This window comes from Mytilus edulis, chromosome 2 (assembly GCF_963676685.1).
Source record: "Mytilus edulis chromosome 2, xbMytEdul2.2, whole genome shotgun sequence".
Taxonomy (NCBI): domain Eukaryota; kingdom Metazoa; phylum Mollusca; class Bivalvia; order Mytilida; family Mytilidae; genus Mytilus; species Mytilus edulis.
This window is the reverse complement of record NC_092345.1, coordinates 58,144,731-58,172,544: the sequence shown is the minus strand read 5'-3', so window position 1 is coordinate 58,172,544 and position 27,814 is coordinate 58,144,731. Positions and strand designations below refer to the sequence as shown.

Sequence of the window (27,814 nt, the reverse complement as noted above, 5' to 3'; positions counted from 1 at the left end):
CTACCTTGACCAAAAACTTTAACCTGAAGCGGGACAGACAGACGGACGAACGGACGAACGAATGAATGGACGGACGGACGCAGACCAGAAAACATAATGCCCCTCTACTATCGTAGGTGGGGCATAAAAAAAGAGTTGATCTTTATAAAAATGTCATCTTCTAACATAAAGTATGAGGAAAATTGTTATTCATTTATCTTACACTTTTATATTATTTCATATAGTTCAATTAACTATGTAAAAGAACATTAATTGACCTATGTACAACAAGTCAGAAAGGTACTTTAATTGACCTACATAAACAGAAAGATTAATTAAACGACCTACATAAACAGAAAAATTAATTAATTGACCTACATAAATAGAAAGGTAGATAAATTGACCTACATAACCGGATGACTTTGAACTATCAGAACTAATGTATAATTCATTTGTAAATGAGGGAGTAATAACAAAAATCAACAAATTAAAATATCAATAAACAATCTTCCATTTAGAAGGCTGTTCACATTCTTCTTCAGATTCAGAACACAATCTATTAAATGTTGTTTCTGGATCAAATCCTAAAATCTCTCGCTCTTCCTGAATTCTGAATGAAAATGTTGACACATATGTTCCGACAAAATGTCTAAAATAGAAGAATGATGTATTGATTAATGAATGAAAACAATGGTTTCTGGAGTAAGAATGAAACAATAAATTAACACAAGCCAAAATCTGCCTTTTAATAGCAAATAAAACAATGTTAAAACACACAGATATTAAGATTGAACCTTTTATTTTAGGTTGGTTATAAGATTAGTTATTTCAAACACATTGATTTTATTGTATTCCTATTTGTTACACATTAAAAACAAAACTAGAACGCTGTTATCTACTGATAACAATAAAACATCTTTCTTATGTAATACATGTTACAAGTCACTATACCCTTAGTTTCTTTAAAACATTCATCTTTAGTCTAGATGTGTATTAATTATATAATTGTCCTATATATGAAATGTTAGTTAGATGCCCTAGGGAACTGCATCATTCAACAACTTGACATTAACTTTTTAATCAGTTTAAAATGATCTTTTATCAAAAAGAAGTAATTTATTTCACAAAATATGAAAGTTTTTCTTAATACTTGTAGTGTATGATTATTTTTTTTCAGCCTAGTTTATATACCTAGCATGGGCTGCTATCCATTGGTCAATTATTGCCACACCTCCATCTTTATATTTTTCTCTGATTTCTTGTGTTGGCTTGTATCGATAAATCTCTGCTTTCTTAAAGAAACCTTTCAGTGTTTCAAAATCTAGAAAATAATAGAGTTATAATAATAAAAAATTTCCTAAAAATAATTGTAATCTAGAAATAAATTTGTAATACCAACTGAAGTCCTATTGCCTTGAAATCTAAAACTATACAAAAGATTATTTTTAATGGGTACAAGTTTTATGCTGTTTTAAGTATTTAGAAATGAATTTCATAAATCTTTTTGTTTTGTTTTTCTTAAGTTAACACCAGAGAAAGATCAAAGGAAGATTTATGAAACCTCAGCAACTTTTTTGAGGAGAGACAAAACAGATTTCTTTTTTACACTTTGAATTTTAAACAAGAAAATATCAAACCTTCAAATTTTATTAAATTAACTGACAAATTACCAAATAATGTGTAGTTTTAAACTTGTATGTAAGTCATATATATTTTTTTTTTTTTTTTTTTTTTTTTTTATATAGATTCCTGAATTCTAATAAGCACCATATTTTTTTTAATTTGAAATTGATTTCAAACTCTTCAAAGAATTATCAAATAGATTTTTACAACAGTAAGTTGATAAAACTTAAAAAAAGCTTAATTTTCTGTGAACCAACATGTCAAGGAGATATAAATATCTCTTAAATAAAAATTCATAAGGGTTCCACGGAACCCAGTGTCTCGCCTACTTTTGCTGTTAATCGCAGACTCAACAAAAATGAGGAAAAACATCAATAAAAATTTCCCTCTCGATACTGTCTTTTGATTGAAAGAAGCTTCCAAGTTTGGTAAAAAAATCCAGGATAGTTGAATCTAATAAATGTTTTATAAACTTTATAAACTTTAACTGCAGACTGTATGTAATGTTAACTGGCAGAAAAAATAAGTAAAATACGGAAAAAGTGAATTTTTTTTTCACAAAATTTACTTCTGAATAATATCTTATGATCAGAAACAAGCTTTTGTCTAAGTTTGGTAGAAATCCAGGATAGTTTAAGAACATTATAAAAATTTTAAAAACTTAAACCACAGAGTGAATGTTTTGTTTCTGGCAAAAAAACTAAGTCCATTTATAAGTAAAATACGGAAAAGTGGAAATTTATTTTTACAAAATTTTCTTCTTGATACTATCTTATGATCATAAACAAGCTTCTGTCCAATTAAGTTTGGTACAAATCAAGGATAGTTTATGAAAGTTATTAAAATTTTAAAAACTTTAACCACAGAGTGAATGTAATGTTTCCTCGCAGAAAAACTAAGTCCATTTATAAGTAAAATACGGAAAAAATGGAATTTTATTTTTACAAAATTTACTTCTGGATACTTTCTTATGATCATAAACAAGCTTCTGTCCAAGTTTGGTAGAAATTCAGTATAGTTTAAGAAAGTTATTAAAATTTCAAAAACTTTAACCACAGAGTGAATATTTGTGGACGCCGCCGACGACGACGGAATGTAGGATCGCTTAGTCTCGCTTTATCGACTAAAGTCGAAGGCTAGACAACTAGAGGCTCTAAAGAGCCTGTGTCGCTCACCTTGGTCTATGTGCATATTAAACAAAGGACACAAATGGATTCATGACAAAATTATATTTTGGTGATGGTGATGTGTTTGAAGTTCTTACTTTACTGAACATTCTTGCTTCTTACAATTATATCTATAATGAACTTTGCCCATTAGTAACAGAGAAAAATATTTGGTAAAAATTTACATAAATTTACCAAATTAATGAAAATTGTTAAAAATTGACTATAAAGGGCAATAACTCCTTAAGGGGTCAATTGACCATTTTGGTCATGTGGATTTATTTGTAGATCTTACTTTGATGAACATTATCGCTGTTTACAGTTTATCGCTATCTATAATAGTATTCAAGATAATAACCAAAAACAGCAAAATTTTTTAAAAATTACCAATTGGAGGGCAGCAACCCAACAACCGGTTGTCCAATTCATTTGATTATTTCAGGGCAGATATATATTGACTTGATTAACAATTTAACTCCTTGTCAGATTTCCTCTAAATGATTTGGGTTTCAGAGTTATAAGCAAAAAACTACATGTTACCCCTGTTCTATTTTTAGCCGTGGTGGCCATCTTGGTTGGATGGCCAGGTCATCGGACACATTTTTCAAACAAGGTACCTCAAAGATGATTGTGGCCAAGTTTGAATTAATTTGGCCCAGTAGTTTCAGAGGAGAAGATTTTTGTAAAAGATAACTAAGATTTACGAAAAATGGTTAAAAATTGACTATAAAGGGCAATAACTCCTAAAGGGGTCAACTGACCATTTCGGTCATGTTGACTTATTTGTATATCTTACTTTGATGAACATTATTGCTGTTTACAGTTTATCTCTATCTATAATAATATTCAAGATAATAACCAAAAACAGCAAAATTTCCTCAAAATTACCAATTCAGGGGCAGCAACCCAACAACAGGTTGACCGATTCATCTGAAAATTTCAGGGCAGATAGATCTTGACCTGATAAACATTTTTACTCTGTGTCAGATTTCCTCTAAATGTTTTGGTTTTTGAGTTATAAGCCAAAAACTGCATTTTACCCCTATGTTTTATTTTCAGCCGTGGCGGCCATCTTGGTTGGTTGACCGGGTCACGCCACACATTTTTAAAACTAGATACCCCAAAAATGATTGTGGCCAAGTTTGGATTAATTTGGCCCAGTAGTTTCAGAGGAGAAGATTTTTGTAAAAGATTACTTATATTTATGAAAAATGGTTAAAAATTGACCATAAAGGGCAATAACTCCTAAAGGGGTCAACTGACCATTTCGGTCATGTTGACTTATTAGTAAATCTAACTTTGCCGAACATTATTGCTGTTTACAATTTATCTCTATCTATAATAATATTCAAGATAATAACCAAAAACAGCAAAATTTTCTCAAAATGACCAATTCAGGGGCAGCAACCCAACAACGGGTTGACCGATTCATCTGAAAATTTCAGGGCAGATAGATCTTGACCTGATAAACATATTTACCCCAAGTCAGATTTCCTCTTAATGCTTTGGTTTTTGAGTTATAAGCCAAAAACTGCATTTTACCCCTATGTTCTATTTTTAGCCGTGGCGGCCATCTTGGTTGGTTGACCGGGTCACGCCACACATTTTTTAAACTAGATACCCCAATGATGATTGTGGCCAAGTTTGGTTTAATTTGGCCCAGTAGTTTCAGAGGAGAAGATTTTTGAAAAAGTTAACGACGCCGGACGCCGGACGCAAAGTGATGGGAAAAGCTCACTTGGCCCTTCGGGCCAGGTGAGCTAAAAAGGTTAAATTTGAGGACTCCAATCAAAGATTTCTGAAATATTTTTATCTAGACTAAAATCAGTCTAGATGAAATATTTTATGAATGTTCTTACCATTTTCATCACAATCTGATGCTATAAATACTTTCTTCAGTTTATTCTTTTTCAGTAATTCTTTAATTTGTTTGGCAGCATATTTGAGACTTGGAACTTGTTCTTTATGTGCATATAAATAATCTTTTCTACGTAGATGTACACTCAAGTATGGACCGCCTTTTGCATCACCATGATTTTTCTGTAACAATATATAAATTAATGCAATAAAAGTTATTACAATTATTATTGTTTTTTATTAACCAACTAAGTGCATTATTGCCAAAAATGACTATTTATTAAAAATTACATATTTTCTGTAATGGCCCTGTTTTTTTCTGTAATGGCCCTGTTTTTTTCTGTAATGGCCCTGTTATTCTGTAATGGCCCTGTATTAATGCCCAGGTTGTCTGTATTAAGCCTAGTAAGGGTTTTTAATAAAGTTAATAAAATTAAGTTGTAAAGAGTATAATACCTTTTTGTATTTTGTTTAATTTAGTAACCAGTAACAAACATTAAAGAGTTATAAAGAACCATATAAAGGGATCACTGTTCATCCTGTTTTTCAACACATAACTTCTTTCAACTTAATATCTTTGATATTTGGTATATTTAAAGCTTTATCATGGTGAAGTACAAATTATTTTTTTCAAACTAAACTGTCATTAAAAGAGTAAGAGAGTACAGTTGGTTAATAAATGTATTAAGAAATGGGTGTTTTTATAATGGCCCTGTTATATGTCCTCAGTCAGTAATAATGGCCTCGGATGTCTGTAATGGCCCTCGGCATTGCCTCGGGCCTTTACAGACTTCCTCGACCATTATTACAGGCCTTGGACATATAACAGGGCCATTATAAAAACACCCATTCATTAATACTATAGTAATACAGTGGGTTCCCTTTTTTTTGTTCATATCAATTTTCAGGTTTTGCCAAAAGCTGAATAACGGCCTAATACCATGTAAATAGAATTTCTTTGAATACTAGAAGTCGTGGTTCACATTTACCCCCAAAATCCAGGAAAGTTGATATCCACTGAATAATTTGAATCCTAAATATGTCATTACAACAGTTTCATCAGTGTCTTTACACAAATAGCACCCAAATGGGAAAACCATTACCCCAAGAAAATCTAACCTACTATCCATAAAAAAATTTTTTAGAAATTTTAAAACAAGACAAGATATATTTTGTGCATGCTGCTAAACAATGTTGCTTCATTTTAACCCTATTAAAAGTATCTTAGCTTATATTTTAATATTTCTAGAGAAAATAAAGATGAAGTGAATATCAAAAGGGCAGTAGCCCAATAACAAACCATATATACACAACCACAAATAAATAAATCATTTAATTCAGGGCTTAAAATCAAATTACTTCTGAGTAAATTGAACATAGTTGAGATTGTCTAGTTTATGTATCAAATGGACATAGAAACAGTTCTTTAATGTGTGTTCTATCTAAGGGGGTACACATTTTTTACTAAAAGGGAGTTTCAACTCTGTCCTGAGTGTTTTCTATATGAAAGCTTTAACTGATGCTTACACATAATGTTAAACAAGAACTGCCTTATTGAGATACTTAGAACATCCTTGAATCTTAGGGTCAAGAACAAATACATAAATAATGTGAGAAGACATATTCAAACCTTCATTTCTGGCCATTTACTAAGAATTGTTTTATCATTTTCATCAGTAGAATCAAGATATTCTTTTCTAAACTCATCACCAATATCTCTTAAATGCTTTGCAAAAACCATGCTCCTTCTGGCCTGAAAAATATAATTTCATATTCATTTTACAGGAATAATGTACTAAATTAAATATTTATGTTTACTTCATGTATACACAATTTGAATTTTAATATCAGGAATATTTTCACTAAAATATATATTTACATTGTTTTCCAAGAGTATGTCACTTGTTATTTGTTCAATATTAAACAAGATTAACTTAAAATTGATTATTGGTGTTAATTGCCTCTTGCACTATATGCTATATTGTGGCAGTAAGTTTTCATTGGTAGCTACAGGAAAACTTGAAATCCTAGTTAAATAAGATTGGAGTTAAATATCGAGTGCATGGTTTGAATTCACAAGCTCAATGCTGACAGGCTAGAGATACAGCAGATGAACTTCTTAAACTTATATGCCACAAAGGCCCCCTGTATCAAATTTGAGATCACGAGTTTGTAAAAGGCAAATTCTGGTATTTTCAAACTGTAACCTATTTAACAAGTCAATATTCAAATGTGATGATCTGAAACCAATTTTCCTTTTTATCATTACATATGACTTTTATAAAGTTATCTTTATTTGATAATGATGTCTCTATTTAATGGTTGTCCTATAAATGCAATTTTGTCCCCCTCCCTTACAACAGTCTCAAGCATTTAAGTTATATATATATAACTCCTATAACTATGTTTGAAAATTGCTTTAATTTTTGAAGACCAATGAGACATGTTTTTTTAGCAATATCACATCTATCCAAATGGGAATATTCACAGCATCAAAACTTATTTCTTACATCCCAAAATTTGGTGCTATGCTGTCCACTTCTTCCATGAATGAGCTGTTCTGCTCTATCAAGCATGACTGACCTAAGGGAGATAACTATAGATATTGGCTGTTTGACAAATTTCATCTTAAAAGTTTCACTACTGTTAAAGCATGTAAAATATCCAGCTGAAAAGCAAATTTGATATGTATGTGTTGAAGATTTTATTTGTTTTTTACTTTTTTTAAACAAAAATTTTTTTTCTCTGAAAAAAACTCCAAACATATTAAAATACTATGAAGATCGGCCTGTCATTTTTCATAAAGATGAATGTTTCATTGTTCTAATAAAAAAGTTATTATGGTCAGTGAAAATAATTTATATCATTTTCCAATTCAACTGGACATAATTTTTCTATGCACTAACCTTATAATTGCCATAATAAATCAATAACATATCAAATATATTAATATATGAACTAGATTGTAGCAACTTGTTTATTAATATCTATAATATGCCAAATTTTATTGACACTTCCAAGTCCAAATGATAAACACAAAATATAAGTTATTGAAAGATTGAAACATGAAAGTATGAGAGAACATATATTATAGTGATTTATTATGGCAAAAGTAAGAAAAGACAACAAAAAATGATGACAAACCACAGGTGGGAAAAGATTATGACTTACAATCCAAAACATAGAACTAAATTCACTGTACTGTCCATGTATAACTTGCTCAGCTCTTTCTAACATTACTGACCTGCAGTGGGATAAAATTACGTCAAAACTTAGCTTTTGATAAAATACAATGAAAATTTATAATATCTTGTTATTCATAGAATCCTTAAAAATCACCTGTTGCAGTAACCTATGTGCAAATTTTTGACTAGTTTAAATACCAGTATATGTTGAAATATGTTCCAAAGTGGCAGATTTCTTTGTATTCAATATGGATAAAAACAAATTTTCTCAATTGTTTCAAAGATTTAAACTAGAGTGACTAATCTTTCCCATAAGACCCCAATAAATTATTGGTGTTCATTTATTACTTAGTTTGGATTATTTGTGTAATAGTTTGAAAAAGAAAATTTTATCCCAATACGTTACATTTAAGGATATGGATTTTTTTCCCAACAATTTAAGTTATTTTGAGATGACTTAAATGTTAATGGCTTTTTTCAGATTGTTGAAATCAAACTAGATTCATAGCAACTTACATTTATACCTACTATTCAATTTGGATTTATGTCAATAATTCTGTTTCCTTTAGACTATAAGGACTTGATAACTGGATAAATGATATACAAACAGCAATGCATCCCAATTTACATTGATATAAATATATGTATTATATGGTAAAGATCTTGGTAAATGTTCATTCATTATCTGATAAGGGCTAACAGAGATGTGGAAAGCCAGAAAATATATAATGTACAAGACTAAAGATTAGTGCACCAATACTGTATAATCGTTATCTCTTTTTATTATGACCTTGAAACAAACAAACTTATTAAAATAGTTTATCAGTCATCTTTCAATTGTAAATTAGTTTTTAAAAAAAGTTCAGTAAAAAAAAGTACATTGTGCCCTGTTTAGAAAATATTACTTTGATTTCTGACCATTAAAAAAATCAATACTGACTAAAAATCGATCACTTGTATGTGAAATGTTAAAAAAAGAGTCATACATCATGTATATTAGGGAAAAACTGAACATAACGAAAAACAAGAATGTGTTCCCAGTACACGGATGCCCCACCCAACTTCATCAAAAACTACCTTGACCAAAACCTTTAACCTGAAGCGGGACAACGGACGTACAGACCAGAAAACATAATGCTCCTCTACTATCGTAGGTGGGGCATAATAAGAAATTTTAGATTTTGATTCCACCAGAATAACACATTTCATGTAGGGCCACATCAAGTTTATTTGTAAATTTGCATTCTCTTAATCTTTTCTCAAAACAACCCACTAACACTTTTTAAGTCTTTATGTTGTATATTATACATGTTATACATTGTTATACAGGAGAGGATCCAGGATTTGATTTGGTGGTGGTGGTGGTGTGTAGGGGGAGGTGTCCTCCCTTCAGAACCTGAGCCTGTTATTCATGTCAACCAGCTTTAGCATTGTATGTATGTTTGTATCCATATTTGCATATGCTTTAACCTAACGAGCATTTCTTTTTTTATTTCCATAAAATTTTGCCATTCTGACATTGTTTGGCTTTGTAAAAGTCACAGATAGACAAAGAGAGAAACTAACACCATGTACACAGTGGTTATCATATAAGTTGTAAAGTAACCATAATGAAAAAGATTTGGTATGGAACAAAAAAAAACCAGTAGACCATGCAGTTTTAAATGTCTTTTCAACATGTGTATAAGTGGGAAAGATAGTCAACAAAAAATATATATCTAAGAAGACAGATTGTAAACATAGCCAAGACAGAATTCTATCATGAGCTTAATTCTAAAGAAAACTGAAGAGAAAAAATGTGATCTAATCCCTCTAGTTATCATGGTAATAAGATTTGAAAGAGATTATAGAGTAATCTGAGGATTTTTTTAATCAGTTTCCTAAAAATTAAAAATTGGAAATAAAATCATTCTTAAACTTACAGTTTTAAATTTAGCATTCAAGTGTAGACAACCTTTGGGGAGACTTTGTCTGTTCGATCAAGAAACAAGAAATATTTCAGTCCTTATAGTAACAACTTGTATATGTCCTACGGAGTAACTTTTCATTCTTTATACCTTTACCATTAAATGTAATAGTATATACACCAGAAATCACTTCAGTCTATTTTACATGAACATGCACTTTATACCAGAAGAGAATCATCCTGAAAATGTACCTACGGGTAACCATTCCTATCTTACAAAATATTACTCACAGCCCAATAAACAGAATTGCCAAATCTATCATGAAGTAGAGTTTCTGCTCTTGTTAACATCACAGACCTAAAATGTAATACTTGTAAAGGCTCTTGTCATAGTGACCAGTTAGAGAAACACATACCTCTTATACTAAAAATAGTCATGTTAAAACACTAATCTAAAGTGGTCTTTTATGAATGAATGAGATAAACCGGTTGACCTTAGGTCAATCAGCGTAAACAAGGTTGTCTTAAGTAGGTTATAGGGTGTTGATGTGAAGAATCTATTATCCTCTGTCAATGACAAATGTAACCTGAGATAATTGGAATCAACAACGAACACTTGTATAAAATAAAAACAAAGCTGATTATGAATTTTCTCTACCTCATAAATACTCCAAAATCACAAACCATTTGCTAATGTATTTACAATTTTGTAAATTACTTCATTTAAAAAAAAACACTAAGTTCTACATGAATTGCTTATTATGAAATATCTTTATAAGAACAGATATGTTATAAGATGACACAGTTAACTTAACTACAAACAAAACTATTTGAAAAGAATAATTAGTAATTCAGAAATAGTGCCAAGAATGTAGAAAATATCAGAATGGAATTAAAACTAAACATAATTAATTTTGTAATTCAAGTACAGTATTCATATCTTGATAAAATTCCAACCAATTATGCCAAAAGAAAGCATACCCATGTAAGTTTGTAATTTGTCAGTTCATTAGTTTTGGAATCTCTACTTGTAACAAAGTTGGAAAATTGTAAAATAAGTATGAAATGTATACAAAACAATGAAATCAAACTATCATTCAGTTTCAAAACTCAATTAAATATTGAAACACATATAAACTAAGGGCTGTTCCAATAAAACAAACATTGTACTGAGGAAAGGCGTTTTGAATATAGAGGTAACCACTAATACAGGTAGTTTTATAATTTCTTCCATTTTCACTACACACATAGTTGTTTTTTATGGAACAGCTCTAAAGCATAGCAAAATTATACAAACATAGCTACATAGAAAGAGAGATAACTCTTGCTTACCTAGATGTTGTATTTTTCATCAAAAATGATTTCATATTACCAGCCTCACTCTGTACAGAAAGGCAAGCAAATTTTTTGGCATAAACATTCTCATAGCCAAAAAACCATCCTCTCCATTTACCATCATCATCCTTGAATATAATTATTTTGTAACATTATAATATTACTCTTTCATACAAGTACCATGAACTTTACAGAACTTGCCTTTTAAACTGAATTTTCCAAAAGAAAAATATTTACAGAAACCTGAAAGCAAACATCTTCAGCTTTTAATTAATTTTTAAACATAAAAATTGATTAAAATGTGTCATATGGATTAATCAAAAACCAAGATCAGGGGTTAATGAATCCACTAGCCCGACGCCCGGGACTACAACATTTAGACCTCGGGCAACCAAAACTTGTTACCCAAAATGCCCGACGGACTAGTAACAAAAAATTATTGGCGTTTCTAAAATTGAAAGGGGAAAATCCCCTCATCACTTTTCTTCTTATCCAATCAGATTCAACTACGTCATCCGGGAGTCCCAGAATTAGAATTGATTTTGTACAAGTTTTAAAATGGAACAAATACATGAAATAACTCTGGTTGGATCTTGTACTTTCAATATCGATGTGTCAGTACAGGGGGTGGTATTGCACATTGCTTATGCAACCTGATTTAACCTCCTTAATTTATTGTAATATATTAAAATGTGAATCGCTTTTGACAGCAGAAACCTTACTTTTGTCAGATATAAATTTAAAATATGTGCTGATAATTCTTTTACACAAACTGTATCTGATAAAACCCCCTCCAATCCTTTTACATACCCACGTAAAGCAGTGGTCAAGACTTGTATCATCCCCGGATTTGGTCAACTCATTATATCAGAATTTTCAGTGAATATTCAATTATCGATTAATTAAATTTATATGCTAATGGATTATTTGCTGATATAAGTTTTAAATATCCAATTTGCAAAAATCTACTGTACAATGCCGTAAATGGATAAAAAATGTTAAACTTATAGAATTCTTTGTTATTGCAGCAAACTCTGAATTTGTAAGGCATACTAGGGCTAGCAAGTCAGTTTTGTTGGGCTAGTAGTTCTTCCAACAGGGCTAGTAAAATCTTGCAACCAATAAGCCCTGGGCTAGTGAGCTATAACAAAATTTCTTAACCCCTGAAGATCTTATTTTTTGGCAAATGGAATGTATAAATGAACGGAGAATGTGTCAATGGAACACATTATTATGGAACATATGATTCCAGTACTGCTTGCATATAACTTTAAAACAGTTCATAGCTAAAGAACTGGTAAAGTAAATTTAAACTTGATCTGTGTTTTATCATGTTTATGGTAGTGACCACTGTGTATAAGTTTCATAACATTTTGTTTAGGCAAACTAGAGAACAGAAACTAATCTTGAGACGTACATACCAACAAGGGTAACACTTAATATGTCCCCTTCATTGCAGAAAAAAACGGCTCTACAAAGCATACATGTACCTCTATAGGAACGTGTACCACCTATGACTTAGTCAACAATATTAGTTGCAGGTGAAAGAAACAGGCCTTACCTTTTGGTAAGGTACTCTATCGATACATTCTCTGATGTCCATTTTCTCTTCCCATTTTCCATTGGTCCATCCTTCTTTGTATCTTTGAAGGTAATAAATTTCTTCCACTACTTCTTCTCCCATGACTATAATTACAATACATATAAATATTAAAATGATAAAATATTAAACAACATAGATTTATAAATACAAAGCTACAACAATACAGTAAGAGTTATCCTCCCTTGATAATCTTTTTATATAGAGATTTGTTAACTTTAAAATTTCTGATCATGTTCTTACCTTTCCTTGCAGGATTATACTTAAAATCATGATCGTGTACATGTATGATGTACAATGTACAGTTGTCTTAAATCTTCCTGAGACACTTTTCTGTTAATATGTGAACTTTCTGTATATTTTTTCTACATCTGATTATATCCAGGATCCCATTTTTCACATACTGTAACAGTTGTGTTATGAATTTCTATTCTAGTGTTTATAATTGTTTCATGAACACTCACTTTTGTAGTGTGTCACAATGTGCATGATGTTTAAGTTATATTCAGTACTCTAATTTTTGTGTGATTACTATAATGTGCCTAGACTTTGCTTTTCATAATTTCTGAACATTGCTGAATAGCAGTAGATGTACATGTTGAAATAAGAACAATGTTTTTAAGATTAAGACAAGGTGCACTTAATGGGGAATATACTTTTCTCTCTAGTTGTTTCAGATAATGATGTCAGATACTTAAAAAAATAATCATCAGGTCACAACACTGTTACTTTAATTTTCAATAACTATAGAAATACAATGTACATTTGTATGTAGATAACTTCACTGTGAATTCAGAAAATTTTCAAATGTTTTTATTAAATAGAAAAAATTGCCCTGAGATGCATACATGTATGGGTTTCACAAAAATAAAAAAAACTTTTTAATATTACTGCAATGTTCATATGATATTGTTAACATTTGATAAACTAAATACAAACCTGTCAAATAATCTTCAAATTCAATGACAGGAATATGTTCCCTTAGACTTGCAAGGTCAAAGAAAGTTGACCACTTGACCTTGATCTGGTTGAGATCTTGTGACTTCCAATGGTAAAGTCTTCCCCATGGAGGTAGAACAAGAACCCAAGGTTCATCTTCATTCAAAAGTTTGACTAGGTTTGCAACTCGCATAAAAACATCTCGTCTCAGATTAAATCCTTCTCCTGGGTTAACATCATACACCAAGTACCTACATGACGTATTAATGAAAATTTTCTATAAATAAACTATACTTACAAGTCAACAATTAACATAATGAATTATAAAGTTAGTTATTATAAATTAGCATTAGAATGTTAATACTGGCTGAAAGATTTAAGCAACATATTAGTTTAAACAAGGACGATTCATAAATTGTATGTCATAATTATCTGGACTGATCAGATGATATGGCAACTGTCATAATTATCTGGACTGATCAGATGATATGGCAACTGTCATAATTATCTGGACTGATCAGATGATATGGCAACTGTCAGAAAGCTACAAAGATACCTAAGACTCATGTTCATGTGCACATGTACTTGTTTCATGGGTTGGGAAAGGCTTTCTCTCTTTCCTTTTAGATATGTCCTATTTAAGATGCAAAATATAGTTAATATGCATATTGTGTCCGGGGCTACATGGACACGTATGTATGACTTCACCAAAAAGAGTACAAATATAACAACTTTATATCTATATAATTATATTAGATGTATGTTTCAATTCAGTATAATACTTTATTCTGATTGGCTAACTGCAAATCACATGTTATTCCTTAAGCAATTGCATCACTCAATAAAACTTATCATTCATGAGAACACGTGATCCCACACAAAGTGCACAGGTAAATTAAACTAAACAAAATATAAAATTCGTGTTTTCATGATCATAGCTAAAAAATGTTATTATAAGTATTGAATGCTTCCTTTTGTAACTTCAAAGGGTTGTAAAAGCCTTGACCATGCACACATTTTTAGAATTCCGTCAACGCTTTTACACCCCAATGAAGTTACAAAAAGAAGCATTCAATTCTTAAAAAAAATATATATATAAACATTCAATAAATAGTGGATACAGTGCTATTTCTTATACATGTATAAGACTTAGGATTCAGGCCTAAACAGCTGGCCACAACGCATACCTGTCAACTGACCCGGATTCTGCGGGTGTGACCCGAGGTTTTCACAATTCTGAGGGATCACCCGGATCACCCGCCGGGTCATTGAAATAATCCGGAAATTCCGAAAATGACCCGATTTCACCCGTATTTCTTAGCCTTGAGATTGATTTTCATGACATAAGTAATATTCCTTTGAAATACCGGCAAATTCGTAATTCTTCCATGAACATGCAGTTCATCTAGCTCTGTAAACTGTCAAATTAAGTGACCCATTAAGTGCATGGCTTCACTTGACAGCTTTGGTGTCAAACACACTGTTGATTCACACCAATTACCTTAGCTTTAGGTCGTAAATAAATTGCCCTGTTGTTTTACAAAGATATTTCAACTAAGAGTTACTTCCCCTTATTTGTCAACATTCAAAATTATTCCTTATATTTACGTTTTATGGGTGAAAAAGATTAAATCATAATAATATAAAATTCAAATACATATTGAAAAATAACTTTTCATTATTGTTATATCTTTATACAATTTTTTAAAAAAAGTTAATAATTATTTTTTACATTTATACTTCCTTTAACTGTATTACTATATTTTATGATTCTAATTTCCTTATGAATTGAGAGATGAATGGTCATTCATGTAATACCTCTACATGGTATGTTTAAAGGCTAGTAGTCTCATTTTAAAAATACATTTGAAAAATAAATTTTAGATGATGACAAAAGTAAAGGACATAAGACTGTGATACACAAGTTAATAAAAATCTTTAAAAGTGTAATGAAATAATAATAAATAACATTTAAAATGACTTAACCAAGTGAACATGCATTGATGTTTTGGTATCTTTGATATACATTATAAGAAAATGTACCATAAATACTGAAATTCAGCTCGAAAAAGTTCGTACGGGTTATGACCTGAGATTTGATTCTTCAATGCAGGTCATGACCTGCATTTTCATCGTCACAGGTTGACAGGTATGCAACGTCCATTTCTGTATAAAACTTTAAAAAACTAGTGTAACTACAGAATGACAGACGGACACAGCTGGAAACAGTGAAATTTCTATATTAAACTTTATGAAACAGCATGAACAGGGGGCTACAGGTGGACACAACGTTATTTTTATATAAAACTTATAGAATTTGCTGGCTACAGTGGAATTTCTATATAAAATTTTATGAAAGAGGGCGCAACAGGCGGACAAATATATCAAGGCTTTAAACTAAATTATTATATTCAATATTTATAATTTATGGTTGTGTCTATGTGTCCTGCTACAAACTGTCAACTATATTTTGCAAGCCACACCAGAATCTTGCCACTATTTCTTTCTTATTTTGGACTGTAGAGAAAGGCAGGTAAAGCAAAGGGCATTAATTTATTCTTACCCTCATTGAATACCATCTTATGATGAAATAGTCCAGATTACTCGGACGTTCAACGGCTGTTATGCAAGACAAGCTGGGGCCGTGGGACGTTAGAGTAGTCTTGGACTACTTATGAAACAGATCACTGGACACTACTGCCTCATATCATACGAGATCATTTGTAGACCGAATAATCTGTCTCTTGTGTGGGTACATTTGTCATTTCATATTTTCTTTTCATCATTTGGCTATTTATTATTTTTTTTTTTTTTTTTTTTTTTTTAATCATCATTTGGCTATTTATTATTAGCCAAATGATGAAAAGAAAATATGAAATGACAAATGTACCCACACAAGAGACAGATTATTCGGTCTAGGGTCATTTGTATCCAATGTCTTACACAATTTACAGTCTAACCTCACAGATTTTGCCTCTCCAAATTCAGCGTGTGAATGAGTTTCTGGTTTAAAAATGTCAATTTTTTCATGAGCTTGTGATGCTAATACAAAAGTATTAAATAAAGCAATGCAGAGTTGTGCATTGATATGCATTTTTCGAATCCTGTGTTGCCACGAAAGCTTCCTTTCTAAACTGCTTCCGTTTGAAAGTTAGGTAACTCTATTTGAAACAGAAATATTTCCCGCCATTTTTTAAAGTGTTTTTCAGATCACATGCAGTGATGATCAGTGATTTCCCAATATAAATTAGTTTACCGTGTAACCGTGGTAACTGTCTTATAACAATCCGGACTCTTCTATAATATTATTTTCTATAATATAAAATGGGCTTTATTCAAACCTATTTTGTAAACTGTCGACATTTAAAAACTTGTTTTAAACGTATGCGGGATTGCCGGTAATGGATTCAACTAAACCACAGGCACTTGTCACATACTTTTTTTTTCTATATGCCTTTATGTTATTGCCTCGGATTTTTTTTCTTCTATAAACCTTAATGGCATGTTTAAGTATATATAGAAACAAAATCCCGTGGTACAAGTGCTTGATTTTAACATAACTTATGCCGCTATATAGTATATGTATTTCTATAGGCTACAGACACAGTACCTGTTTTAACAAAGTGGATGAATTCATCTAAAACAAGATAACAATAACTTATAGAGAATTAAATTTTTCGAACCGCATAAAAAAAATATCGTACAATGATCACATATTTATAGCATATTAAAAGTTATTACAGTGAGTTGACTGTTAGTGTTGCTCTCCACCAATTGCAACTCATTCAAAATTTTGACCAAATTGCAATTTGTTTTTTGAAATCAAATTGTTCAACTGGTCAGAAATTCGAACCAACTGCTGTAGAAAACCACAGCCAAGTCATGAAAGTGCAAGGTGATAAAATAAAACATACCTACAATCCTATAAGACTTTAACTTCACTTTAATGATGTTGTGACAACATAAGTTTATCAGTTTGTATAGTTATATTATATTCATTTGCATGCTGAAGGGGAACTGTTTATTTTGAATTGCTATTAAATTGTCCAAACTAAGCTTTCGTATAGTTTTTCTTTCTAAAAGTATTCTATATTTATAAGAATCAGATATCATTTTAAATAAAACATCATATATTCAGTAAAATATGTGTGAAATAACAATATGCTATTGATAAATTTTCAGGGGAGATGACCTAAAATATTATTCTTTTGAATAAAGACTTTTTGAAAGAAAAGTTATTATCTCTCCCATGGAAACTTCCTACAAACATATATTGCAATTTTACTGAATATGAAATGTTTTAATTCACATAATGTCTGATTCTTATAAATACTAGAACACACCCGTGATATCGCAGGTCCGTGACTGAAGTATATAACTATGTGCAAGCCTTATTTTAGTATTAGTATTGTCATTTGATAAAGTCATGCCGATTATAAGATACACAGTTTTCTCCGCTTTCAAATCTTTCTGTTTGAACCCGTCGAACTGGAACTTATCAATTATTGATAATATTAATTATTTGGAAAACAAAAGGTCCTGGAATGGAGTACTTTTTAATCAACAGCATTGTCCTATATTAGTCATAAATAAAGTTGAATTCTTTGATTCGCTGTTTTACGTCATGCCCGCTAACAAATTGAAAACTGTACCTATACGCCTTATTTTAGTCCAGATTTTTAGTATTCGTATTGTTATCTTAGAAAGTCTAACTGATTAAAATACTACAATAGGTAACAATTTGACAATTAAGTAGTGTCAACCCTGTGATTATGACCCGTGTAATACTATATAACATATTAATCCTGAATACACCGTTTTGTGGTGCGCCTGTCAGATGCGGAACGTACAGATAAGGTAATTGGTAACAGGTGAATATACTATTGGTATCGGTATCGGACTCCACCCAGAACTTCTTAATTATTGGCAATATTAATTACGTGGAAAACAAAAAGGCCTGGAGTGGTGTAATTTTTAATCTACACCTTTGTACTATATTAGTTATATATAAAGTTGAATTTTTTTATTCGTTGTTTTTACGTGATGACGGCTGACAAGTTGGACCTCGTAATTTTAGTATTATAGATAGAATACTTTTAGAAAGAAAAACTATATGAAAGCTTAGTTTGGACAATTTAATAGCAATTCAAAAAAGTATTCTATATATTTATAAGAATCAAACATTATGTGAATTAAAACATTTCATATTCATTAAAATATGTGTAAAATTGCAATATATTTTTGTAGGAAGTTTCAACTTTTCTTTCAAAAAGTCTTATTCAAAAGAATAATATTTTAGGTTATCTCCCCTGAAAATTTATCAATAGCATATTGTTATTTCACACATATTTTACTGAATATATGATGTTTTATTTAAAATGATATCTGATTCTTATAAATATAGAATACTTTTAGAAAGAAAAACTATATGAAAGCTTAGTTTGGACAATTTAATAGCAATTCAAAATAAACAGTTCCCCTTCAGCATGGAAATGAATATAATATAACTATACAAACTGATAAACTAATATTTGTCACAACATCATTAAAGTGGAGTTAAAGTCTTATAGGATTGTAAGTATATTTTATTTTATCACCTTGCACTTTCACATTTTGACTGAACAATTTGTTCAATATTCTGACCAGTTGAACAATTTGGTTTAATAAAACAAATTGCAATTTGGTCGAAATTTTGAATGAGTTGCAATTGGTGGAGAGCAACACTAACAGTCAACTCACTGTAATTATTTTATCTTCAGTTTATATTCAGTCGTATCTTCTCACGGTCTATAGGTTTTACATTATTAACGTTAGCATCAACATTTCTTTGTTTTCAAGTCTTGTGCAGTGTCTAGAATTTTGCCTTACTATAAGGTCAGTATAATGTAATTAGTACAAATAGTACATACGAAAAAAAAGTTTCACACTTCGATATAATGTAATGCATATGATGTCTCCGGTTCCAGGTCAAGTTCAAATGAGACTGTATTATATACAAGGCTACTAAAAATCGCCAAGTATTATAACTATATCTAATTCCATCATCATAGTCAGACATCTTCCAGATGTCAAGAAAGATGTGAATTAAAAATTCAATGTTTATAATTTAAAACACATAACAGGACTAGCTGTACGTTCACAACTTCAAATAAACATAATAACCTTGGGGCAGAACAACTTTTGTCATAATCCCCTTTTTCAAAAATCCGTTATTTATTTTTTTTTCCAAATATTTTTCAATTATGTTCGCATTTTTTAAAATTATATTAACATAAATATACTGTAAGTAACGATATTTGCTATTTACGATCAATTTCTAGTTTACTATCCACAGCGGTCAGTGATATGGAAAAAAAAAGAGAAGGCTAAAAATGTCCTTTCCCCAAATACCTATGTTAACAGATATGAATGCATGTGAATACAATATTAGAAGTATGGCATGCAGTTAGCACCCCTTATTTCACCGCGTTAAATTATTTTGAAGGATACACAAATAAGATTTATTTAATGACTAACTGATTGATAAAAATAATGATTAAGCTGCGCATTGTCTAATTCAATAAGCTAATGTATGATTTCTATACAAAGTTTCACAATTGTGGAATCATGTTACATTTGTAGTTACAAGTATGATTGATATGACCTCAGGGATCAGACAATCAAATGACAATACGTAGTAGGTTTGAGGTCAAAGTTTTTCGAAAATAGACAGATTGTTCTTTACACTAATAGGTAAAGCTTCAAAGAATATTTGTTTCCATAATCTTTTTGATTTCATTTGTTTTCTTTATGTTTTAAGGTTATCTCTGAAAGGAGTGTTCCATGTTTTAAAATGCGATAAGTTTACAATTAGACAGAGCCACAGCAATGATTGGTTACACTTGTATATGATAGTGTTTCATACAAGTATTACATTGTATTACTATTTCGAATTCGTGAGGGTCAAATATTATAGATAACGGATTCATACTATGAAATTAAATACTGAGTCTGTGTGAATTATGTTATAGTTGCTGGGGGTTTCTAAATTAATTGATTAAGACTGTCAGTTTTGCTATCAAAGGTGTGTGTTTTTCTCCGTGCACCCTTGCTTCCTCTACCAATAAATATGGGGCGCCACGAAAAAAACATCAACAGTCAATCTATCGTTTTTTTCTTATCTTGAAACTTCGATGTTTGTACAAAGTGTTTAATTTATCAACTTGTTTGTAACTTCAAGTCAGATGGCGGATTCGTGTTATTTCATATTCTACACCCGATTTATCCCTCACCTGTCTACAAAGTTGTTATTTCATATTCTACACCCGATTTATCCCTCACCTGTCTACAAAGTTGTTATTTCATATTCTACACCCGATTTATCCCTCGAATCGAGAAATCATTTCAGTATAGTGTTGTATTTTATATCCAATCACTGTAAAGTGTTCAGATACATTGATATAAATACCTATTATTACTAAGGTACACAAAAGAGCAACATAATTCCCGAGTCACAAATGTTTTTTTTTTTTCTTCAATTTCTTACTCCCTTATGCCCGCGTCACACTGTCCCGATCTTTACGCGGATGGCAACACGATTATGAAAATTTTCCAAATCGGGACTGATCGTATCCAGATCGGGCTATTCGTAGTGCCATCTTTAACCATCGTAGAACCATCGGCCACTTTTCTAGCCTTCGGGGACAACTTCGGGAAGGGTTCTAAATTTTTTAACATGTTAAAAAATCCCCGAAGGTGAGTCCGATGTTGATGGTTCGTATTGAGGTCGTATCACCATCCTCACCATCGTAATGTCACCGGGAATGCATCTTTGAACATCGTATTGCATTCGTGTTTCTATCGTTTCAATCGGGCAGTTTTGACATTACGATGTCTACACGAATGAATCACGAAGCTAGCCGAAGGTGTTACGATGGCAACACGACTTCGTGGAGACCTCGTAATTCCGTCGTGTTGCCATCGAATAAAAGTACGAAGGCGACAAGATGGAACTACGACGGCAATAAATCAAGCTAAATGTAAGTTAATTTTCGCGCTAAAATACATTTAAAGTGCCATGCACTGGTCTGTCTAATACGACAGTTAAGTAAGACGTTCACAAAACATGGAGCTCATATCATATGATTCTATGAGAACAAGAAAGGCTCATATCATATAATTCAAATGGAACAAAAAGAGCGGCTATTACAGGCTCAGGATGTACTTTTACAAGTAAAATATTATTGTTTGTCAATTTTTCATATCAAGTAACATAATGAAAATCATAAACGCGCCTCGTACACCAACACTGCAGGTACACGTATATAGGGAAACCAACTTTTTCTTCATTATTCTGATTTTTTATGTATCGTCTGAGTTGTTGTCACACGAATGTTTACTCCATAACCATTTTGTTTTCTATATGTCATATTTTGCCGCATTTGTTGCTTTCCCCACATCCTTCCTTTTGTCTATATTATTATGATATTCTCCTGGAAAGAGCTCTTTTTGAATAAAAGGGATCAATGAACCCATTACCTTACCTTTAAGATAGATTAGTAAACATGGGCATAATTATGGGTGATTATCCAGACTAGTGCACATATTTTACAGTTCAAACAAGGCAATGCCGAGCGTGTCATCCCCTCGTATGTAACATATTGGGGACAAATATGGACACTATATTTGTATATGACACATGCAGAAAATGGTAAATTGAATATGCATATTTGATACATAAACTATTTTTTTAGAAATCAACCAAAACTTTCAGTAACTGGAAATACCTTTAATATTGTCTTTAGAACCAGCAGGTAAAAAAATAGCAACCAATTTCCTGTGTATTATGCTATTTCAAGGAGAAAAAACCAAGTCCATCTGCATGACCTTGACCTTTGGCCTTGAACGTAAAAAATGTCAGATCATTACAAGGAAGAACAATATACCAAATGTGGTTAAAGTCTTTTAAAGCATATTTGTTTTAGAGTGTCCACAAGGGTGATATTGCCTTGTATTACAACTGCCACTGTGACCTTGACCTTTGAACTTTAAAGTCAATAGCGCTTAAGATATTCTTAACGAGTAACACCATACCAAGTTTTGAGCATTTTGGTTCTAGAGTGTCCATAACAATTTTATCTACACGCAACTTACATGTAGTAGGCGAGGGGATAATAAACTAAGTTTTATAAGAATTAGACAAAAAGATCGATTTCCCGCAATGCATGGCAGACTTGTACAGACTTATACCCCTCCCTCTTCCTCTCCCTGATTTTGGTGGCATTATATGCAGAGAGTCAGGGTCAAGTTTTACCCTTCAACCCCACGGTCTTCCGTCTTCTGATTAAACCAGAAATTAAATGTACATTATAATATATATTCAATATTGATTAAACAATTTAAAAAGCGTGATGCCTCCGGCATATAATTTAAATGCATCGTAAGCTGTACACGACGTCTTTTAGACATCGTATTGCCATCGCGCCATCATCGTAATCCATCGTGTAGCCTTCGTAATCCATCGTGTAGCCTTCATGATCCATCGTGTAGGCTTCGGCTGAGATATGAAGCTTAAATACCCGTCTTCGGTCAACCTTCGTATGTCCATCTTTTGCTATCGTATATAATTTCGGCACCATCGTATAGACTTCGTTATTCATCGTACTTGCTTCGGTCACTTTTTGGTATTTTAACGAGATCGGGACCAACTTCGTACGAACTTACAATTTTCGCATTCGGGTGTCAATCGTATATAAAAATCGGGACAGTGTGACACGGGCATTATAAATGAGACTTTAGAATTGAATTGTGGAATGACTGTAATATTTCTTTCTGTCTTCGAAATAACCTTTAAAATGTGGTGCACACTTTTAAATTTTCTATTTTATTTCTTCATAGACAGAAAAAAAAATATTACAGCGAATTCTGACAAATTTCATTCCAATGACGAAAGGATGGACGCTTAAGGGCATACGATACAGTTACAGGGAAGGTAATGACGTTGTTAACGTAAAATGTTATTTTCGCGACGTCAAACTATGACATATCGGGAAAGGATGCATTTTTCGACTGATTTTTATCATTCAAACTGTTTTAATTTGAAAACGAGTGCATGGACCCCTATTTTTTAAAATAGCAATTTGTTTCATTTTGCAAGGAGATTATGTGACCCAAATTTTATAAAACTGTAAATAGCGCATTTTTTTTAATTTTGATAAACATGCAGCAAAAAATGACGTTTTTTCCTCTATTCATGAACATTTGATAAATATAGAGTTATTTCGGAATAAAAATTGCATAATTTTTAATGATACTTATAAAATACAGAAATTACCGATTATTTAACAAAAAAACAATTTGTGTTTATCTTTTAAAACAAAAAAGTTATGTCTTTCTTTCGAAAAAGAAAATACGGACACAAATCTGAATTTTGAGCAAATATACAAAATTTCGACCTCATTTTACTCAAAAAGTAGCACATGAAGGTATATTTTTTATTACATATTTGATTTAATCAGATAAAAAATAGCCTATATGCAAATTTTCATCAACTTGTAAATACAGGTTCAAAACTGTATCGTATGCCATTAAGTAAACGACACAACCCATCATACAACCTAACCCAATCCCACCCACATACATATAGATACATATGTTACCATGCCCACTTCTGTTTTTACACAAAGTAAACAATGCCTAACGTACCTAAAAGCTTTATATATCTCAAGAGTTGTGTTTGTGAATTTATTGCCGATCATGGTTAAACCACGTTAGCGTTAATGCACGTATATTTGTCTCTGACTGTTTTGCTAACCAAAAAAACAACACCCCATCTTTCATAAATTCATCTCTTTCTAGTGGTTGTCCATCCTTAATTCTATACTTTGATATCTGAAACTATTTGTCACAGTCTAGTGGTATGACATATTAGATCAAATCAGTAAAGAACTATTTGAATAAACACGGATATATGCATACGAAAATGCTATAGCTGAATGCAGTCTTTTTTCGGTGCTTATAGTGTTTAATTTTGCATGTGCTACTCCGATATAAATACTAAGTGCTGATATTTGACATTTGTTTTAATATATATTCTGCATGTGCTATCTATGTATAATTTATTAATACATATATGTGCTTGTTTGTCTGTCTGTATGTTTGTGTTGTATGTTTATCTGATGTTATTACATGTCTGTTTTGTTTATTAATATCAGTCGGTTCAAAGAGCTCTTAAGAGCTCATGTTCATTGTTATTATGTATATATGCAACCGGACTTTAAATAAAGATTAATTTACTTTACTTTTACAGTCATCCCTTAAATAAAGTTAAAAAAATACCGGAACAAGTTTCATTCAAATCTAACCAGCAGTGAATTTTTGCGTTGTAGCTCTATTTTAACATGCTACTGGATCTCGCATAAAAAAAGACAATTTAATTGAAAGTTTTATTTTCTAACGAAAAATAAATGCACATTCATTCAACCTATGCCAACATTTTGAAATTTAGGTATAAAATTGTTTGAAAATATGTTGGCATAGGTTGTATAAAATATATCAGATTAAGTTTTAGAAAAAACAAACAATAATTAGAGGCCAATCAATTTACAACCAGTTTAAAATTGGCGTTAAGTGTACACAAGACTATTTTTGTTACTTGTTATAGTCAAATAAAGGCAACTTTATGTGTTGCTGATCTCTTTTGTATTAGAAATCAACATAATAAAACAATTGATCATTGAAGGTTGCTTAAGGTCCAGTGGCAACTATTTCATGCATGTTCAGGATATACCATTATCATGTGAATATAATTCAATATACGAAAACATTTGATTATATAAAAATAGAATCACATGAAATGTATGGAAAAAATGAATATAACCCTATTTAAAATTTGCTTCACATTGAAATGTGTATTTTTAACAGTTCAGTATTTATGAAATAAGTGTGTTTTGTATATTTTTGTCTTACTTCTTTCCATGTATTTTTATTGTACAAATACATATATCTCGTAAATACTGACATCAGAATGAAATAAGATTTACATATCAGTTTTAAGGATGTACTTAGGTGAAATTAAAAGAAAAATCAAGAATTTATAATTTAAACTTTAAGTCAGAAGAGCATTGGTTAAAGGACAAAATAAGCTAAAAAATTATTGATAGACTATGAAACTCCTTTTTGAAACATATATATTTATTTAAAAGGCGAGAAAATGCTAATTCAGACTTTTACTTTATGTTTGCATTTGTATTAGGTCTATATGGGTTTCAAATCGGAAAGAAGAACAACATCTAGAATCTGCAGGCTGCTTAAATCTTAGTAAATGACATTTCAAGAACAATTGAAGTCTTATATAAAAATAAAATAGATGTTATCGAGCAAAATATTTTACCCCGTAACATAGGGAAAAAAGCGAGGAGTCCGAATATCTGACACAAATCCAAAAACCTCACTTTTTTCAAACGGTGCTTTGCTTTTGCGCCAATTGGTATTTCATTTGCGCAAAAAAAATCTTTCATTTGCGCCACAAACAATATTTCATTTGCGCAAAAATAAAACCTTTTAATTGTGCCAATATTACAGATTAATACAGGTAAATATATAAAACATATATTTAAAAAAAAAAAGACTTGATAATAAAAGTTTTTGTTTGCAAAATTAGATATATTCCTCAGAAATCAGTCGACACACAAGTAATGTTAAAACCTTAATAAAACTCAGTTATGTTATAAATAAACGTGATCATAACACCTAATATGAAATATGAAAGAAAACAGTTTACACAAAAGTTATTCTATAAAGCATGAAACACTATTGTAAAGTATACCCTTGCACAAAACTTGTAAGCGACGGCCCTGATGTATTTATGTCTTGAAAATTCCTCCTCTCAAGTGCATTATACCATATTGATGAAAAAAATAGTCCGTTTTTTCATGAACTGCAATCCATTTCAGTTGTTATACAAATGTACTGGCTTTGCAAGGTTTTATTTATCCGTACCAATAAACGACTTGGTCTCCATTTTTCAGAACGTATGATTTGATAATAAACTAAAAGTGTGGTCATCAAATATTACACACTTAATTCTCCTGTTTTATGTCTAAATTGAAAATGTCCAACTTGACACCTCGAATATGAAAACACTACTGTATATATAATTATAAACCTTAGTGACTCTCAGCTTCAGAAATGAGTATGGCACTGCACTCACTCCATTATCCAGGGGAATACTGTAGAGACAAACCTTTTAGAGCAATGACTATTTATTGCTTACCTGAATTACCTGTAAAATGGCGCAAATGAAGTTTTAATTTTTTGGCGCAAATGAAATATAACCTTGTGGCGCAAATGAAAGATTATAATTTTCAAAAATTGGCGCAAATGCAATGCGCCCCACCAAAGTACATCCTAATACACTGTTAAGGTTTGGTTACTCAGCAACTAGTAATAAGTGGGCAAATCTTGTATACTAAAAAAATCCTGTTTCTTTTTCAATTCTTTTGAATTTTTATTAATTTACTCGTTTTTTGTTTGTTTGTTTTTTGAATTGCATGTCTAGAACAACAAAATTTGGAAGTAGTTATACCAAAAAAAAGTGGTTTATTGTAATATTTTTTTATCTTGTTTTCATATATCAACATAATTTATAATCGGTATTTCACTGGTGTTGTTTTATTCAGAAGGGAAAAGTTTTAATGCTTTAAAATACTGACTGTATTTAACAGGTAATTAATAATTCATTGTTATAACAACACCTATTGTATTTTATTTGTAGGCATAGGTTGAATATATATTTTTCAAATGTTGGCATAGGATAAAGGTATATAAACAATACAATGCAAATATATGCATATGGCAAACATAATTTTTTTTTTTTTATTAAAAACTATTTTATAACGAAAAACATTTATGGTTTCAAATAATTAGCGGAAAGAAGATACTATAGACATTGAGTTTTCTCCTTCAGACTCTATCTAGTTACTTAAGTTGTTTAAAGGCATTGACTACTAAACGGAGTGATATATTCATCAGGCACTTCAATTCAAAAATATTGTTCATAAAAATAAATCAGACCTACTTAATAATCAATTTGATGTTAGACAAAACAGCTGCGTTTCTGAAGTGTAAACACGAAATCGCATTGATATTAGTACGTTCGCACTTGGTGTGCTCCATCTCTAGATAGAAAAAAAACAATGCAATATGTCATATCTGAAACATTCATGAAAAGACCACTTCAATATAA

The 27,814-nt window shown here is 31.0% G+C and overlaps 1 protein-coding gene across 3 annotated transcripts; it reads right to left on the bottom strand.

Moving 5' to 3' along the window:
• Positions 1 to 405: 405 nt before the first annotated feature.
• LOC139512511 (GDP-fucose protein O-fucosyltransferase 2-like) lies at positions 406 to 16,733 on the bottom strand. Of its 3 annotated transcripts, none has more exons than XM_071300162.1 (9): positions 16,551 to 16,733; positions 13,591 to 13,841; positions 12,613 to 12,737; positions 11,049 to 11,179; positions 7,797 to 7,869; positions 6,256 to 6,378; positions 4,628 to 4,808; positions 1,171 to 1,300; positions 406 to 628 (listed from the first exon to the last, which is right to left on the bottom strand). In XM_071300162.1, exons 1-9 carry the CDS (start codon positions 16,682 to 16,684, stop codon positions 475 to 477), a joined length of 1,302 nt encoding a protein of 433 aa, XP_071156263.1. In that variant the 5' UTR covers positions 16,685 to 16,733; the 3' UTR covers positions 406 to 474. The 3 variants fall into 3 exon arrangements, with proteins under 3 accessions (XP_071156263.1, XP_071156264.1, XP_071156265.1); XM_071300163.1 differs by lacking the exon at positions 7,797 to 7,869 and adding an exon at positions 7,136 to 7,208; XM_071300164.1 differs by lacking the exon at positions 7,797 to 7,869 and adding an exon at positions 10,008 to 10,074 and having other exon boundaries at positions 16,551 to 16,730.
• Between the last annotated feature and the right edge of the window lie 11,081 nt (positions 16,734 to 27,814).

Bases quoted from the DNA above. Each gene is read 5' to 3' on its own strand.
- LOC139512511 (XM_071300162.1), bottom strand. From the start codon at position 16,684: ATGCATATCAATGCACAACTCTGCATTGCTTTATTTAATACTTTTGTA. The intron at 12,738-13,590 runs GTTTGTATTTAG...TTGTAATTATAG, and splicing joins ATTTGAAGATTATTTGACAG to TCATGGGAGAAGAAGTAGTG. The intron at 7,870-11,048 runs GTAAGCAAGAGT...ATCCCACTGCAG, and splicing joins ATGAAAAATACAACATCTAG to GTCAGTAATGTTAGAAAGAG.